This window comes from Lemur catta, chromosome 4 (genome assembly GCF_020740605.2).
Source record: "Lemur catta isolate mLemCat1 chromosome 4, mLemCat1.pri, whole genome shotgun sequence".
In the NCBI taxonomy this organism is placed as follows: domain Eukaryota; kingdom Metazoa; phylum Chordata; class Mammalia; order Primates; family Lemuridae; genus Lemur; species Lemur catta.
The window spans coordinates 35,140,392-35,159,642 of NC_059131.1; the positions used below are offsets into that span (position 1 = coordinate 35,140,392).

General features: G+C 38.9%; 1 protein-coding gene across 1 annotated transcript in view; it reads right to left on the reverse strand.

The window, feature by feature from the left end:
* Window positions 1–17,876, reverse strand: part of STPG4 (sperm-tail PG-rich repeat containing 4) — a 44,894-nt gene extending 27,018 nt beyond the window's left edge. The window contains exons 1-3 of the mRNA XM_045549549.1: window positions 17,745–17,876; window positions 16,017–16,076; window positions 14,629–14,886 (exon numbers count right to left, since the gene is read on the reverse strand). Coding sequence (XP_045405505.1) covers window positions 14,629–14,886; window positions 16,017–16,076; window positions 17,745–17,825 — 399 coding nt within the window. The 5' untranslated portion in view covers window positions 17,826–17,876. The remainder of the gene's footprint in view (window positions 1–14,628; window positions 14,887–16,016; window positions 16,077–17,744) is intronic.
* Window positions 17,877–19,251: the final 1,375 nt, after the last annotated feature.

Here is a 19,251-nt window from a genome sequence, read left to right on the forward strand (position 1 = left end):
ACCAAGTTTATCCATTCATCTACTGAACAACGACTTGGTTGCATTCAAGTTTTGGCAACGATGAATGAAGCTGCTGTACACATCCCTGTGCAGGTTTTTATGTGGACATAAGCTTTCAATTCCTTTGGGTAAATACTAAGGAGCACAATTGCTAGATCTTATGGTAAAAGTATATTTAGTTTTGTAAAAAACTGCCAGACTATACCACTTTGCATTCCCACCAGCAGTGAATGAAAGTTCCTGTTGCTCCATATCCTCACCAGCTTTGATGGTCTGGATTTTGACCACTGTAATAGGTGTGTAGGGGCATATCATTGTTTTAATTTGCATTTCCCTGATAACATACGATGTGGAACATTTTTCCATATGCTTGTTTGCCATCTGCCTATCTTCTTTGGTGAGGTGTCTATTAAGGTTGCAGTCTCCAACCCTCGGGCCACGGCCTGTTAGGAACTGGGCCACAGAGGTCCACCTCCCCTCGTCCATGGACAAATTGTCTTCCATGAATCTTAGGAACCAGGCCACACGGCAGGAGGTGAGCAGCGGGCGAGTGAGCAAAGCTTCATCTGTATTTACAGCCGCTCCCCATGCTGGTATCACTGCCTCTGCCCCAACCCCCTCCACGCCCTCACCCCCGTCCACGGAAAAATTACCTTCCATGAAACTGGTCCCTGTTGCTAAAAAGGTTGGGGACTGCTGTATTAAGGTGTTTGGCTCATTTTTTAATTAAGTTGTTTGTTCTTTTGTTGTATTTTAAGAGTTCTTTGTATTTTAGATAACAGTCCTTTAACAGATATATCTTTTACAAATATTTTCTCCCAATCAGTGGCTTGTCTCTTCATGCTCTTCACAGTGTCTTTTACAGAACAGAAAATTTTAACTCCAAAGAAGTCCAGTTTATCAATTCTTTCTTTCATGAATCATGCCTTTGGTGTTGGATCTAAACAGTCATTGCCAAACCCTAAGGTTATCTAGATCTTCTGTTCTCTTCTGGGAGTTTTCCATTTTGAGTTAATTTTTATGAAGAGTTTAAGGTCTGTATTGAGATTCATTTTTTAAAAATGTGAATGTCCAGTTGTTCCAGTACCATTTTTGAAAAGACTGTCTTTTCTCCACTGCACTGCTTTGCTCCTTTGTCAAAGATCAGTTCACTATATTTGTTTGGGTCCATTCCTGGACTCTCTTTTCTGTTCTGTAGCCATTGATGTGATAGATTAGAATGATTTTCAAATGTTGAACCAATCTTGCATACCTGGGATAAATTCCACTTGGTCATTGGGGTATAATTCTTTTTATACATTGTTAGACTTGATTTACTAATATTTGCTTCAGGATTTTTAAATCTATTTTCATGAAAGATATAGTCTGTAGCTTTCTTTTCTTGTAATGTCTTTGCCTGGTTTTTGTATTAGGGTGATGCTGGCCTCATTAAATGAGTTAAGAAATACTCACTTCTAAATTCTGACAGCATTATAAAGAATTGGCATAATCTCTTCCTTAGATGTTTGGTAGAATTCACCTGTGAACCCATCTGGGCCTGGCATTTTTTTGTTTTGAAAGGTTATTAGTTATTGATGCAATTTCTTTAATACATATAAGCCTATTCAGAGTGGCTACTTCTTGTGCGAGTTTTGGGAGATTGTGTCTTTCAAGGAGTTGGTCCATTTCATCTAGGTTATCAAATTTATGGGAATAGAGTCACACATAATATTCCTTTACTATTCTTTTAATGTATATGGGATCTGTAGTGATGTCCCCTCTTTCATGTCTAATATTAGTCATTTGTGTTTTCTCTCTTTTTTTCTTAGCTTGGATAGAAGTTTATCAATTTTGCTAATCTTTTCAAAGAACCAGCTTTTGGTTTCATTGACTTTCTGTTTTCAATTTCATTGACTTCTGCTCTAATTTTTATTATTTCTTTTCTTCTGCTTGCTTTGAATTTAATTCACTCTTCTTTTTCTAGTTTACCAAGGTGAATTTTTGGTCTTTCTTCTTTTCTAATATATGCATTCAATGCTATAAATTTCCCTCTAAACACTGCTTTTGCTACATCCCACAAATTTTGTTATATTGTGTTTTCATTTAGTTCAAAATATTTTTAAATTTCTCTTGTGATTTCTTCTTTGATCCATCTGTTACTTAGAAGTATGTTGTTTAATCTCCACATATTTGGGGGTTTTCCAGTTATCTCTCATTATTAATGGGTAGTTTAATTCCATTATGGTCTAGGACCAGACATTGTATGATTAATATTCTTTTAAATTTATTAAAGTGTGTTTTATGGCCCAGAATGTGGTCCTGCTTGGTGAATGTTCCATGTAAGTTTGAGAAGAATGAGTATTCTGCTATCATTGGATGAAGTAGTCTATAGACATCAATTATAACCAGTCGATTAATGATGTTGAGTTCAATTATATCCTTACTGATTTTCTGCCTGCTGGATCTGTCCATTTACGATAAAGGAGTGTTTAAATCTCCTATTATAATAGATTTATCTATTTCTTCTTGCAGTTCTATCAGTTCTTGCCTCATGTATTTTGATGCTCTGTTGTTAGGCACATACATATTGCCAGACTGTTATGTCTTCTTGGAATATTTACCCCTTTATCATCATGTAATGCCCCCTTTTATACCTGATAACTTTCTTTGCTTTGATGTTTGCTCTGTTTGAAATTAATATAGCTACTCTTTCTCTCTCTTTTTTCTTTTTTATTGGTACATATTTTACATATTTATGGGGCATACATGATATTTATTAGTTGCATAGAATGTGTAATCATCAAGTCAGGGTATTTGAAGTGTCCATCATTTTGAGTATTTATCATTTCTATGTGTTGGGAACAATTCAAGTCCTCTCTTCTAGCTACTTTGGAAGATTCAATATGTTGTTAATTATGCTTATTCCACTCTGTTGTCAAATGATAGAACTTATACCTTTTATCTAACTGTATGTTTCTGCCCGTTAACCTACCTATCTTCATCCCCCCTCTCATCCTCTAGTATCTATCATTCTACTCTCTACCTTTATGAGATCAACTTTTTAAGCTCCACATATGATTGAGACATGCAATATTTTTTCTGTACCTGCGTTATTTCATTTAACATAATAACTTCTAGTTCTATCCACATTGCTGCAAATGACATGATTTCATTCTTCTTTATGGCCAAATAGTATCCCATTGTGTATATATATACCACATTTTCTTTTGTCCATTCATTCATCCAGGGACACTTAGGTTGATTCCACATCTTTGCTATTGTGCAGAGTGCTGCAATAAACATGCAAGTGCAGGTATCCCTTTGATAAACTGATTTCTTTTCCTTTGGGAATACCCAGTAGTGGGATTTGTGGTAGTTCTATTTTTAGTGTTTTGAAAAATCTCCATACTGTTTTCCTTAGTGGTTGTACTAATTTACATTCCTACAGTGTATAAGAGTTCCCTTTTCTCCACATCCTCAGTAGCATCTGTTATTTTTGTCTTCTAATGATAGCCATTCTAATTGAGGTAAAATGATATTTCATTGTGGTTTTGACTTACATGTCTCTGATGACTAGTGATATTGTGCATTTTTTCAAATACCTGTTGGCCATTTGTATGACTTCTTTTGAGAATTGTCTATTCATGTCCTTTGCCCACTTTTTAATGGGATTATTTGTTTTTTTATGGTTGTATTGTCCTGCTTTCTTTTGATTAGTGTTAGCATAGTATATCTTTCTCCATCCATTTCTTTTGTTGTTGTTATTAGAGACGGGGTCTTACTCTATTAGGCTGGTCTCTAATCCTGGATTCATCCAACCATCCTGCCTCAGCCTCCCAAGCAGCTGGGAATACAGGTTATACTCCATCCATTTATTTGTAATTTATGTGTCTTTACATTTAAAGTGGACTTCATGTAGACAACATATAGTTGGGTCTTGTATTTTGATCTACGCTGACAATCTCTGTGCATTTAGACCACTGATGTTCAAAGTGATTAACAGTTAAATTAATATCTACCATATTAGTTACTGTTTTCTATTTTTTGTCCTTACTCTGTTCCTATTTTTGTCTTCCACTCTTTTTCTGCCTTTTGTGGTTTCAACTAAGCATTTTGTATGATTCCATTTTCTCTACTTTCTTAGCATACTAGTTTTTTTTTACTTTTAGTAGTGGTTGCCTTAGAGTTTGCAATATACATTTACAACTAATCCAAGTCCACTTTCAAATAATACTAAACCACTTTACAGGCAGTGCGAATACCTTATAATAACAAAATAATCTTAATTCCTCCCTCCTGTTCCTTGTATCATTGCTATCATTCATTGTACTCATATAAAGCATATATACACACAAAGAGATATATATGCATATATAATAAAATACATCGTTATTATTTTGGACAAACTGTTAAATGCTAGATCAATTAAGAATTTAATAAAAGTTTGTATTTTACCTTCACTATTCTTCCACAATGCTTTTGATTTCTTTATGTAGATCTGAGTTTCTGGTCCATATTATTTTCCTTCTCTTTAAAGCACTTCTTTGATCATTTGTTGCAAAGCGGGTCTACTGGAAACAAATTTCCTCAATTTTGCTTATCTAAGAAAGTTTTTATTTCTCCTTTCCTTTCAAAAGATAATTTCACAGAGTACAGAATTCTAAGTTGGTGGGTTTTTTCCTCTCAACATTTTAAATACTTCATTCCACTCTCTTCCTGTTTGCATGGTTTCTGAGAAGATGTCAGATATAATGATTATCTTGATCCCTCTATAGGTAAGGTGTTTTTTTCCTCTGACTTCTTTCAGGGTTTTTTCTTTATCTTTGATCTTCTGTAGTTTGAATATGCCTAGTTGTGCTTTTTGGTATTTTATCCTGCTTGGTGCTCTCTGAGCTTCCTGAATCTGTATTTTTTGCCTCTGACATTAATTGGGGAAAATTCTCAGTCACTGTTGTTTCCAATATTTCTTCTATTCCTTTTTCTCTTTCGTCTCCTTCTTATATTCCTATTTTGTATATATTGCAGGTTTTGTAGCTGTCCCATGGTTCTTGGATATTCTGGGTCTTTTTCAGTCTTTGTTATCTTTACTTTTCAGTTTTGGAGGTTTCTATTGAGATATCCTCAAGCTCAGAGATTCTCTCCTCAGCTGTGTCCAGTGTACCAATGCATCAAAGGCCTTCTTCATTTCGGTTACAGTGTTTTTGATCTCTAGCATTTCTTTTTGGTTCTTTCTTAGGGTTTCTATCTCTCTGCTTACAGTGCCCATCTGTTCTTGCATGTTGTCTGCTTTATCCACTAGAGCCCTTCCCATATTAACCATATTAATCATAGTTATTTTAAATTACTGCTCTGAAAATTCCAACATCCTTGCCATGACTGATTGCGATGCTTGCCCTGTCTCTTCCACCTGTGTCTTTTGTCTTTTTGTAATGGTAATTTTTTTTGATAGCCAGACATGCTGTACTGGGTGAAAGGAACTGCTGTAAATAGACCTTCAGTAATGTGGTGGCGAGGTGTCGGGGGAGGGGAAGCGTTCTAGAGTCCTATAATTAGGTCTCAGCCTTTTAGTGAGCCTGTACCTCTGGTCAGTGAATTTCACATGCTTTTCTCAGCTCCCCCTTCACCCTTAGGTGGGACAGGATACAGAGCCTCCCTCAGGTCAGGCAGGCTCTGGTTGAATAGTTTCTCCTGAGGACAGGTCTTGTGAAGAAGGGATTGCTCTGATGTGTATCCAAATGGTGCCTTTTCCCCTCTCACTGCCAGAAGCACGAGAGACTCTTTCTCTGATGCGGACTCTGAGGACCTGGGAGAGCTCCTGCTCCAGCACCCTCAGAAAGTGTGAGGGTGCCCCATGACTGGGTCCCCTGGAGCATTTAGCTGTCAGACTTGCCCACACTGAGCCTCCAGTAATCCAGCTGCAGCTCAGGTTCCCCCACCCCGGCCATGGTCTCCAGGGACATTGCTACTTACGGTCTCTGCTCTGGTAAGTTGTGATTGTCCGTATCCTCCTGCCTGTCTCTCCAATTTTAGGGGCAGTACTTTGCCCTGTGACCTCACTTCTCTTACAAATCTAAGAAGAGTGTTGATTTTTCAGTTTATTTAGCTTTCAACTTGTTGTCAGGATGGAATTGCAACTTCCAAGCTACTTATGTGCAGAACTGGAAACTGGAAGTCGGTGTGACACTATTTTGAGAACCCAGACTCTTAAATAGGTGGGACAGAAGGGAACAGATTTTCTACTCCTTTAGAAGCCCTATCAGAATGATCAGAAGGTGAATGCAGCCAAAGGGCTGGCAGGGGCAATATGTTCAGGTACCGTTGGTAGACATTTCATCAACTGTCTCTTCTCTCTGAGAAGTAAAGTCTCTTGTGTCATACGGAAACATTAATGGCCGGGTGTGGTGGCTCACGCCTGTAATCCCAGCACTATGGGAGGCCGAGGCAGGCGGATTGTTTGAGCTCGGGATTTCGAGACCAGCCTGAGCAAGAGCGAGACTTCGTCTCTACTAAAAATAGAAAGAAATGATTTGGACAGCTAAAAATATATATAGAAAAAATTAGCCGGGCATGGTGGCGCATGCCTGTAGTCCCAGCTACTCAGAAGGCTGAGGCAGGAGGATTGCTTAAGCCCAGGAGTTTGAGGTTGCTGTGAGCTAGGCTGACGCCACGGCACTCACTCTAGCCTGGGCAACAGAGTGAGACTCTGTCTCAAAAAAACAAAACAAAACAAAAACAGAATCATTACTGACTCACTGCTCAGACTTCTTAAAGGCCTGAGAAATAGACAACACAGGGATTTCTCAAAAAAAAAAAAAAAATGCCCAATGATATTGTTCTCAATTTTACCAGTACCTTGTAATTTTCACTAAGAGCTACAAGTAAGTCCCAGTCCCCAAGATAACCAACTTTCAAACTTCACTTTAATTTGCCATACTCTTGACATATTTGTAAGTGACAATTACTATTTTACCTTGCAGTGGCTCTTTAAGAAGTTCCACCTCAAAAAATATCTGCTAAATAAGCCAACTCTGAGGACCACTTTCTTTCATTTAAATGAACAAAAAATTGTTTCATCTTATCTACATTTTGCTCTTTGTTGTCCCAACATTTAAGTCGTAGGTTCTGAGAGTGACTGGCATCCTCCTTAACCAACCAATTCTATCTACATAGTAGAGCAGGTATTCAAAATCACCATACACTTAGGTCACTGTTGTTGTTTTCTAAGTTACCATTTTTCCACTCTCCTGCTCCCACTGCCCACTTGAGGCAGGGTCCTTGAGGGATGTGTGATGGCTACCGAAGGACCCAGGAAGTCAATCCTGACATTGGCCATCACTGTGGCAGCATTACTAGTCAGCCCCTCCTCTGGCACAAGTTTTGGTTGCTAGCTTGCTCAATGAAAAACCATCCTGCTGAAAATTCCTTCAGCAGTTATTTTACCATGCAGCACCTTGCAAATTAGCATGCCTTCAGAGATACCATCATCACAGCTATAAATACAGTTACAAAGATCAATGAATCTGAGGTTTTCTCAACCTCAGTCTCTCAACCAGTTGTTCAAGGATACCTTATGAACACCTTAAAACAGATCCTCTGATTCATTCTCCTTCCCAGCCTGGCTACCTCCTTTTAACCTTTTGGGGCAGGGAGGTGACAGAATCACCAAATTTGTTTCCTTTTACACGAACTTCATCTTCTAAGGCAATGCTAAAGCTAACCTAGACAGAAGCATCAGACAATTTTAAATTTCACTTATTTAATTGTGATTATCACTGAAATGTTCCCAACCTAGGAAGTCAATAAGAGAATTTTAAAAAATGGAACATATAAAGAAAGAAAACATTTAAGAGAAAAAAAATGTTAGTTGGAAAAAAATTTGAGTTCTTTACAAATCAGTATAATTGAAAAAAAGTATTACTTATACACTGAAAACAATTCAAGATGTACAGAAAAAAAATTAATATTCTCCCTACCTGCTGTCTAACCTCTATTTTCCAAATGGAACCACTGTTAATGATTATGTAAGTATCTCTCAAGAAAAAGTTGCATTTAACATCACACATATGTATATTTGTTTTCATTTATACAAATAGGATTATACTATATTCATCCGTACCTTTATTTTTTCATTTAATAAGTTGGAGACTCTTCCACACCAACACATATAGATTTACCTCGTTATTTGTAATGGTTACACAGTATGCCCTTGTATGGGTGTAACATTATTTAACTAGTCCTCTAGTTAAACAACATTATAAACAAAACTGTGGTATTGTATAAATATCACAGTATACTCTAGTAAGACCATCCCTAGGGTAAATTCCTTACAGTGGCATTGTTGAGTATAAGGCTATGTGTGCATTTAAAATATTGCTAGGTTACCAAATTATCCTCCAAAATATTTGCACCAATTATATTCATATAAATATATAAGAATATCTGTTTCTTATCCTCTTTGCCAATATTGGGTATCAACATATAGTACTTGTATTGTTGATTATCTCATAGGTGAAAATTGTGTCTCACTGTTGTTATTTGTTTATAATTATTAGTTGAAGCCAAGCATCACTTTATGATTTCTAGCAATTGGCATAGCTCTTTGTGAATTGCCAGTTCATGTCCTTTACTTATTTTTAAACCAGAATATCTATTTTAATTGGATTATAAGAGAACATGACTCATTTTCACCATTTGATGCAAGCAAGGAAGCCACAGTTAGTAATCAGCATTTTCTGGAAACTCCCTTGCATCTTCACAGTGGCAGCATTCTACCTTTTTTGAATTGACTGACTTTGTTCAGTACTGACTCACTGCCTACAGACTCAGGCAGTATCACCATCTTCTCCCTGTTCCATCCATTGTAGGGAGATTCTGGAACCATGCTGGGACTGGCACACACTGAGCTGACTTCAGGTTGTTCTGAAGTTCCCCTAGTATGTTGATTACAAGCTTGTACTTTAAACTCCTCCATTTAAGTCACTTGATCCATGTTTCTAGTTGAAAATATAAATGATGCATTTAAAATGGTTATGGACTTACAGTCTGCAAGGTGGAGTTGAAGAATAGCACAACCTTTCTGTAGCACATTTGGGCAATGCATCTCAAAAGACGTGGACTTCAATTGTTTGTTCTGGACAATTTCCACTCTGTGACTAACAGCAGGGAATGGCCGAATATATTAGGATACGTCCATACAGGAGAATACTGTGCAGCTATTAAAAATGATGTGTACAGAATACATGATGGTGTGGAAAAGATTCACAATATATTTCTAAAAAGAAAAAGTTCTGGTTTCTGCTAATGACAGGTTAGGCTGTTTGGATGATGACCTTCCCACTGCAGACAACTAGAAATGAAGGATGAAATATTAAAAACAAACAAACAAAAGGGTTTTTTAAAAGATATAAAATTGTTGACAAGGTTGTAGGAAATAGCAAGAAGCCAGGGAGGTAAATGGCTCAATTTTGTCTAAAGCATGTTTGTTGGTCCAGACTAAACTCAGCAGAAGAACAGAACTGGGTTTAAAGGAACTTCAGAGCTCTAGAATCAAGAGGTCAGAGCCTGGGCTGGAGGGAGGAGGGAGTCTAATGCCCACAGGAATGTGAGACCTTTAAAGGGTACTTCCTGAAAGTAAACTCTCCCACCTCATTCTATTGCCAAGCGGACTGCAGAGAGGTATCTTGGCACTGAATTGGGAGGGAGAAGACACCCGTCCCTGACAGATTATAACCATGGGCTAATCCCTTTCATGAATTCCAGTCCAAATTAACATCATTGGGGTGATTCAAGAAGACATAAGCATTGCATTTCAAGTGGTACCAGACTGGTAGTTCCCTTAAATATTAACAGAAGCAAAAGCAAACCTTAGACCTTGGGGAATTCACAGAAATAAATTTTCAAAAGCAATGAGTGGCACACAAAGATAATCACACTCACACAAGGAAACAAAGTAAATAGGGCCCAGTCAGATTTCAGATATCTGAGTAATCAATTCATTCACAGACTCAACAAATATGAATCATTAGACACTGTTCTGGAGGCATAGATATAACAGTGAGCAAAACAGATAAAATATTAATATTCATGTCCTCATTAAGCTTCACTCTCATGAGATAAGATAGGCAACAAATAATAAATGTTAAGTGCAAGTAAATTATATAGTATACTTGATGGCTACAGGTGCCCAGGAAAAAAAATAAGAGCAGGTTAGGGAAGATCTGGGGTATTGAGTGGCAAATTTAAATAGGGCTCATTGAGAAAGTGACATGTGAACAAAGACTTGATGAAGGACAGGGAGTGAGCCATGAAGATGTTTGGGATAAGAGCATTCCAGAAAAAGGGGTATCAGTGCAAAGACCCCAAAGTGAGGGTATGAGTGGTGAGTTCAAGGCACAGCCAGGAGGCCAGTGGGTCAGGAAGAGAGTGAGAAGGAGTACTAAAAGATGAAGTCAAGAATGAAGCCAGGGCTGGACCTGGTAGTTCACACTTCTAATCATAGCACCCCGCCCCCCAGGGATAGCTTGAGGTCAGGAGTTCAAGACCAGCCTGAGCAAGAGGGATACCCATCTCAACTAAAAGTAGAAAAAATTAGTCAAGTGTGGTGGTGCAAGCCTGTATTTCCAGCTACTCAAGAGGCTAAGGCAGGACGATCACTTGAAACCGGGAGTTTGAGGTTGTACTGAGCTATGATGACACCACTGCACTCTAGCTAGGGTGACAGAGTAGGGAAAAAAAAAAAAAAAAAAGAATGAAGCCATCTCACAATAGTTCTGTTGACCCTGAGAAAAACCACTCAGAGATCATACCCACTATCACAATGCTTTAACCCAGTGGTTCTCAACCAGGAACATTTTTGCTCCCCAGGAGACATTTGGCAATGTCTGGAGACATTTTTGGTTGTTACAACCGGGAGGGGAGGTGGCTTATGACATCCAATGAGTAGAGGCCGGAAATGCCACTAAACATGCTACAATGCACAGAATAGCCCCTGACAACAAAGATTCATCCTGCCCAAATGTCAGTAGTGCTGAGGCTGAGAAACGCTGGATTAGATATACAAGTGGAGAAGTCGAAAAGGCAATTGAATATACAAGTTTGGATTTCAAGAGAGCAGTCTATGCAGGAGATATAAATTTGGTAATTACCAACAAATAGATGGTGTTCACAGCCTTGACACTGGGTGAGATCACCCCCCAGATAGTGAGTACAGATAGAGAAGAGGTCTGAGTGTTCGGGCTACTCCAAGATGAAGAGATCGAGGGAGGAGCAGAGATGGCATGAAAGGCTGAGGAGAAAAACCAAGAATAAGGATTGGGGAGAAGATGTTAGAGGTTTGAGAAGAGGGGACATGTGAGATACAGCCACCCAGGAAAATGGGAAAACAAACGAACAAGGGAAGTCCCTTCAGTGCCCACAGGAGGCGAAGAATTTAAAATGAGGCCAGTCATTCAGCTACATGGATCAGGTACAAAGCACTGAGAGTTAGACTTAACCAGGGTTGTGGCTTTGCCAAACTAGTAAGAGATGAGCAGTCGGGGCAAGGGAACTGACAGTACATATAGGGAGTAACTATACTGATTAACTATTGAATTTAAGCTTTGCATGGAAGAGACAAGGGTTGAGACTAGGGAAAAGGTGGGACAAGCAAAGGATTGTAGGCTGAGGGTAATGGGAAATGGTTAGGGCTAGGACTAGAGTATAGTCAGAGAGGGGGATTCACGCAGAGATTCTGGAGAGTTGAAATTATTGGTCTTGAAAAAAAATCTAAGGAATGACCATAGTAGAGGAGAGTTCGAGAAACTGAGAAGCCAGTTTGTTGGAAGATCATTTACATGTGCACTGAAATTATGACAGGAGTAGTGGAAAGAGTGACAGTGAGGGAAGTGAGCTAATATCATCAAGAAATAAGAGGAGGGTTGGGCGCGGTGGCTCACGCCTGTAATCCTAGCACTCTGGGAGGCCGAGGCGGGTGGATAGCTCGAGGTCAGGAGTTCGAGACCAGCCTGAGCAAGACCCTGTCTCTAAAAAATAGAAATAAATTATCTGGACATCTAAAAATATATATAGAAAAAATTAGCCGGGCATGGTGGCGCATACCTGTAGTCCCAGCTACTCGGGAGGCTGAGGCAGTAGGATCGCTTAAGCCCAGGAGTTTGAGGTTGCTGTGAGCTAGGCTGACGCCACGGCACTCACTCTAGCCCGGGCAACAAAGTGAGACTCTGTCTCAAAAAAAAAAAAAAAAAGAAATAAGAGGAGTAACCCAACAGTCAGCGGAGGACTGCAATACTGCAGGAAAACCATGCATATGGGGGGAGATGGTCCCATTTTGCACATATATTCCACAATGAAAATTTATTATTTCTCTGCTAATAAAAAGGTTATTATAAAAATTGTGGGGCCGTCTCAAGCCCTCTTTGGAAAGGACCAGATATAGATGAGTCTATGCATACACACACATACATACACACAAATACATATATGTGTATTCATAATAAGACTCTTATATAGATCCTCCAGTTAAATTACATGCTTGGGAATAAAGGTACTAAAAATAGTAAAAACTTTCTTACAAATAAAAAGCAGCAGTGATAAGATGTAAAGTGAACAGTGAATATTCTATTAAAATTATGAAACTTGAAAATACTGTTCTATCTTAATAAATAATAATAATGTATACTATATCTACAAATTCAAAGTATTCCACTGAGTTTTGCTCTTAAAACACCAGAGTTATGAGTTTTATTGGTGAGTAAACAATATTACATTGGCATATCTCTCCCCTTGTGAACATATTATCATATACATCTGGAACAGAAAATTAGGAAAACACTGAATTCTTCTAGTTTCTGGAGCTTAATCCTTTGTAGGAGGTGGGGAAGAGAAGAGAAGAGAAAAGAAAAGAAAAGAAAAATAGGGAAAGTATGTTTTCAGAAGGTTTTATCCATCCTTCTGGGTAAATCAAACTCTTTTAGTCTTTTAAAACTTTTAGTTTTGCATAATACCAACCTTGAATGTTTTCTCCTTTCAACAGTGGGCCTTTGGCCAACCCTCAGAGACCAGTAAAAGCAAGAATAGAGGAAGCAGAAGGGAAATAAATGGCAGAGGAGAATAAAAAAGAATGACTTTCAATTAAGGTGGTAGAACAATTTCACATGTAGCTTGGTTACCTGATACCAAGCTGTAAAGGTCCTAGTATAATTTAGAGTTTGCATTCAGCCTTTAAGCAAACAGGATAAGATTTACTCACCGGATACTTATCATTCTATTCTGTTTCAAGGCTATAATTTGCAAAGTAGTAGAAAGGGTCTATACACTGGATACGACATGCATTCATCCTGCTGAAAATTTCTTGTCTACCTTAGCAATCACAACTCCTTGTACTTAATTCAACCTCAAGTTGCAATACATTTCTTCTCAGTTTATCACAATAATATTCTGATGAAGTTGTGAAGATTGATGACTATTATTAGTTTCTTTATAAATGGGAGATATTAAGGCACAGAGAACTGAGACAAGTGCCCAAAGTCCCAAGTAACAAAGTCCAAGTCACAACGCTATCCCTTGAACAGGCCAGGTTCCTGACATTTCCATGCCTTCAACAATGCTATGCTTCTTCCTTGAAGCGCCTCCTTTGGATTCCAGCTGTCCAAACACCACCCTTCATTCAAAGTGAGGGCACACGGTAGACTGGAAAGAGGATCAAATTTGGGCTCGGAAACCCTCCGTTAAAATTGCTGCCTTACCTACTTATTTATTAGCAATGTGACTTTTAACAAATTAGTCTCTATTCACTTCAGTTCTCTTGCATTTAAAATGGAGATAACATCTGTGCTACCTATTTCAGAATGCTTAAGAAAGAAGCAACTAAGAGCATATGCATGGAAGCCCACAGTAAATCATTAAGAGCCACATAAAAGACACGTATTAGTCAAGGTCCAGTTAAGTCCTACTTAATCCATGGAGCTTTCCAGCCTTTTAATTCAGCCTACATTGAACGCTCCCTTGGCATTTCCTGCTACACCATTTATCTCAGCACTTGATACATTTTGTCTTGTACTGCTACTTAAGTATTTCTGGGTCAGGCACATCTTCCCTCCACAGAGCCTCGTGCGGGGCTGTAAGCATAGTAGTGCTCTGTATTATCAATGCTATGAATGAACTGGTGGAGCTGAGAGTACATGCTGACCCTCCTGGGAACATGTGCTCATTTCTACAAGAAAATTTTTTAAAAGCTTCCCTGTGGTACATAGTTATATTCACGCTCTAATACGGATACTCACCAAGAGGCAGGGTTTTCTCTTTAAAAGAAGAGGGTTCACTATACAAACTGCTTGAAGAGACTACAGCATGGCTGAATCAAAGATAATATCCCAGAGGCTCCCTAGGCTGGGGGAATACTGCCAAGAGTTGCCCAGGAGGGAAAATTTCTCCCCATGTACTCTCCTTAGGTTAAGAAGACCTCACAGGGAAAAATCTCATTGGACACATTTGCACATCAGGCAGTCCTTGTTTGATTTCTATAGGAAATATGACATCCTAAAGGTTTCCCATGTTTTTCCTGGGGAAAGATATGCTCTACATATAAAGAATGTTTTCTCAGGGGCTTTTAGTAGCTTTCCCACAAAAACCAATCTGCTAGTAGTGCTTTACCTGATCTTTATAAACTAGTGTGCTGGGGCTTGGCCGTGGTTTGTCTTTGAATGAATAAGTAGCAACTTGCTTGTTTAACAGGTCCAGGAAGTCAGGAGGCGTGTACTGTGGAAGATCATTTAGGACTGGATTGTTTCTTTGCACAAGAGGTGGCTTTTTCCTTCCTTCGTTTTTAAAATTGTAGGTTGCTGGCACTGGATTTAATAGGGATTCTTCAATAAAAGTTTTCAAGTGGTAAGTGCCAGGTATTGGAGTATTCTGTGGAAAATTGACACCAGTTTTAAGATCGTTGTGTAAACCTGCAACTTCTCCTAAAGCAGGAACGACCCCCTTGGAAGGGTCATTCCTAAGTAGCATTTTTCTTTGTTTTCAAGTTTAGCGAAATTATATCAAATATAATAAACACTCTTGACCAAACAATATTTCAAAATAATCATGATTATTTCCTTTCTGAAACAACTGCTGAATTCTAGCAAATGGGTTATAGTTGAAATTTAACTCTTTAAAAGGTAACTTAAGGAACATACTTAAACTTGCATTCAACTTTGACTATACATTTCAGGCCTCTGGTAAGACCACCGGCGATAGTTTCTTGACTAACTAAAAGCTGTCCTACTTCCACTTAGTAGGTACTACATTTCTCTCTAGCCCTCAAGTGGGAAGCTAAAGGATGGCAACCTGAGACTGAGGATGAACTGGCAGAGCATATAGTCTTTTAAGTCCAATAAGGGGTTTCAAATCACAACCATGGTATGGATGAATGGCCAGAACTGAAGATTTAGTGGCTGCTGCTTTTGTGGCCATCTTTCCACTAAGCATTAGCTCAGTTCTGCCATTAAAAATAGTTCAATTCCAAGAAGGCTTTGACCCATGAAGCCCCTCTATTGCTGCAGAGTGTTAACAGAAAATACATCTGCAATACAAAAACTGTCTCTTTGGAGGGAGACCTTCTGGTCATTCTTGTTCCAAATATTACCATCTTGCTTTCATAGACTGACATATTAACAACCATTATCATAGGGTCTATACCATCTAAGTAAAATAAAAACTGAAACCAAACACCTTTCCAGAATGTATGCTTTTGCTTTCTTGTGCAATCTCACCAAGATCCTAAGGTCATAGGTTAATCTTACCTAGATATTTTGTAAAGCTACCTGGATTCCTAGAGTGTTTTACTTTCCCAAGCTTTTATTGCATTCAAAATTTAAAGCTTGTTTCTCATTCATATGCTGATACTAAAATTATAAATTATAAGTATGAAATGAGGCCCATGCAGATCTGAACAACCACCGTTTTTTTATAATTGTTATTGACTTAAAAGGTAAGCTGATTAAAATATTAATGGAAATAGGGATAATATGAATAGGAAAGACTGAAAATATACATACGGTTAACGCTATTCTCCACCATCCTTCTCTTTTGAAAGCTGAAGTCTTTTGGGTTGGTTTCTATCAGCAAACACAAAATATGCTTATTCATTTCAGAGGTGACCCCTTGAAATTAAATATAATTTATGAAACATTTACTTGAAGAAATTAATACCTGCACCAAACTGATAAGCCTTCATTAAAATAAAAGCTACATAATGATAATTTTGCCTATAATATTTCCTTAAATTGCTACTTTATGATTTTAAGTGCTTTTAAATAAGCAAATTCCCTTTGGTAAAATTAAGGTAATAAACATCCCCATCTCACAGAGATGTTTTAAGGATATTAGATGTGACAAAATTCAGTGTTCTTAGGAAGAAAAGACTCAAGCTTGAAGCCAGGCAGACTTGTGCTTGAACCACAGTTCTGCTACTTACCACCTAGGTGGCTGGACAAGTTACTCAACTCTCACGCCTCCTCACAGGGGGATAAAAAATAAGGCCCTACTGGGGTGGTATGGGAATAAGGTGCTATACAGATAAAGACTTGCACCCACAATCAGTGCTTAATAAATAGTAGCTTTAATTTTTAACACTTCGTCTGCCAAGTTAAGAAGCAGACTATTTTGGTATGCCTCAGTTTCCAAGGAAGCTCTTGTCTTCCATACTAAGTACTCTGTATCCATTTATTATTTCACATTTGCTTCAGCCCCACTGTCCACAAAACATATCTGTTTAGCTTTTTCCTTTGGCACTATTTCTCCTAAGTAAAATCATTAAAATATTGAGTTTTACTTTCACTGATAATGCTTTTGTTATTATTATGAAATATGGGTTACTGAAGCAAGAGTACATTAAAAAAATAATGAATAATCTAATCAGTAAAACTGATATAATTCATTCTTTCTAGTAACTTAAATCTGTTCTACTTATGAGTACCACTGGGCTTTAGTTTTACTATGAAATATGTGCATTTCTCTAAAAAACATTGTTTCATGCACATTGCTAAGTCTGAGCTTCTTTCCATATATTTCTACATGAGATTTATGTTGAATCTTCTCTGTTGCACATTTATAGTCACTGAAATGAAATTTTCTCAAGCAAGTCAAGACAGGTCTCCCACCTCTACCCAGAACCAGGGAGATGAGATGGGAAGGAGATGGGAGAAGTAAAAGTGACCAGTCACATGATCACATTAAAGGAAGGTAATTGGCAGCTGCTGTTTTGTTTTGCCAAGGCAGGTGAACTCAACTCCCCCATCTATCATTTTAAATACACTTTAAGGGGAAAGATAAACGATAGGTTAAATATTCCTCAATCAAATTTATGTAAAAACTAAAAGGCAGTTTAAAATCTTTTTATAAATACTAAAGTAGGCGGTGGGACAAAACGTGTCTGATAGACTACAAAAAAAAAAAACAGTTTTCCCGCAGAGGGAAGGGAAAGGGAAAGAAATCCAGTCACCCTAAGAAAGCGGTTGTCCAACGCAATAGTGGGAAGAAGGAAAAAATACAGAAAACAAAAGGCGAGGGGAAGAATGAGGGAGGCAGCTGGGAAAAAGGAACTAAAACAAAGATCCAGTAACGACCAGGAAGAAAGGGCCCGCGGGTGCAGACGTGAGGGCAGGAGGGAAAGGTGGGAAGAGAACAGGAGTGGGGCAAGGGCCCGGGAAGAGAGAGGTGGGAAAAGCGTGGGGAGGGCTGGTGAAGGGAACAGTGGCGGGGGCGGCAAGAGGGGACGGCCTTACCGAGGCCGTGAGTATCGAATCTAAACGCTCCGGGTCTTCCCTTTCTATGGTGGAGGGGATGGCGATGACTGCCTGGTCCATGGCTGCCTCCTCTCTGCCTAGGCCGCGCCAGGCGTCCGGTTGCTAGGAGACGCCTCTGGCCCGCGGGCTCCCGAGCGTGCGCAGGGGACCCGCCAGCTCGGTCTCCTGGTGGGGGAAGGGAAGCGGGCATACACTTTGAGGGCCCGCGCGAAGCCCGGCACAGAGGAAATCTCCCGAAAAGGGACAGGCACGCACACGTGGGATGAGAAAATCTAGAGGGCTCTGGAGTTGCCATAGAGCCCTCAAGTAAGGATCTGTGTCAAAGAGGCTTGTTAAGGCTTAAGTGTACCCACAGTCTCCATCAGCTCCCTCCCAAGTCACCGCCAACCCCACACCCCAGACGGAGACAGTGTGCTTGATAGGCATACTTAGCTTTATGGCAAAAAGCTCCTCCAAATTTTAATTCTGGGGGCTGTGACTTCTCTTGCCTCTCATTTGAGAAGTTGAGTGAGAACTAGACACAGATTTCCCTAGTTGTGAAACCACGGACCACCCCATTGACTCTTTCAAACTCCCTTGGCTGAAGTTTCTTCTCAACCTAGACACATTTCATCTTGAAAATCAAACCCTCCCTCAACCTTCATTTCATTTAACCTACTGTATTCCAGGGACTTCACATATATATTAATCTCATTTAATCCTCACAACCACTCTGCCAAATTTTTTGGATGAGGAAACATTCAACAGGCTTCCTTGGATGGTTTAGCAAAATTGACTCAGCATTACCCAGAAGTCAGAGCCAGAATTCAAGCCCAGATCTGACTCAAGTCCCACTGCCTGCTACACCATGAAGTTTCTGCTTTCCTTCACAAATTTTGAAGAGTAATGTAGACTCAATTTTTTCCTCACTTCCCATACTTTTCTAAAACCACCTTAAGCTGACGTGCACACACCTCTCAATTAAAATTGCACTTCCCCCGTAATATGCTGAAATAAAAAAAGAAAAAAATGAAAACAGACAATAAAAAAAAATTGCACTTCCTAAACTCCAGTGATCCAATTGCCAAATCTAACAGGGATTTTCAGCTCTTATCAAACTTGGCCTTCAATTTTCATTGCTACGTTGATTACTCCCTCGTTTTTTAATCCCTCCCCTCGTGACTACCAGGATTTGAATGCTGGCTGCATTTGCTATGATTTTATTCTGTGTTTATTTCCCTGTCTAAAGGGGATAATAACTCGGTACCTACTAACATGGGATTATTTATGAAGATTAACTTGAGTGGAATGTTTGTAATGCAGTGCAATCAGTAAATGTGAGCTGTCATTCATTACCTTTAGGACAAAAGCAACATTTACAATCCAATCTTTCACCTCTTCTCTCCCTCATTAGGACCTCATGCTCTGCTATATACTTGTAAACCCCAAATATGACATCGTCACACTTCTATTATCTCAACATATGCTAGTGCTTCTGCATGAAATG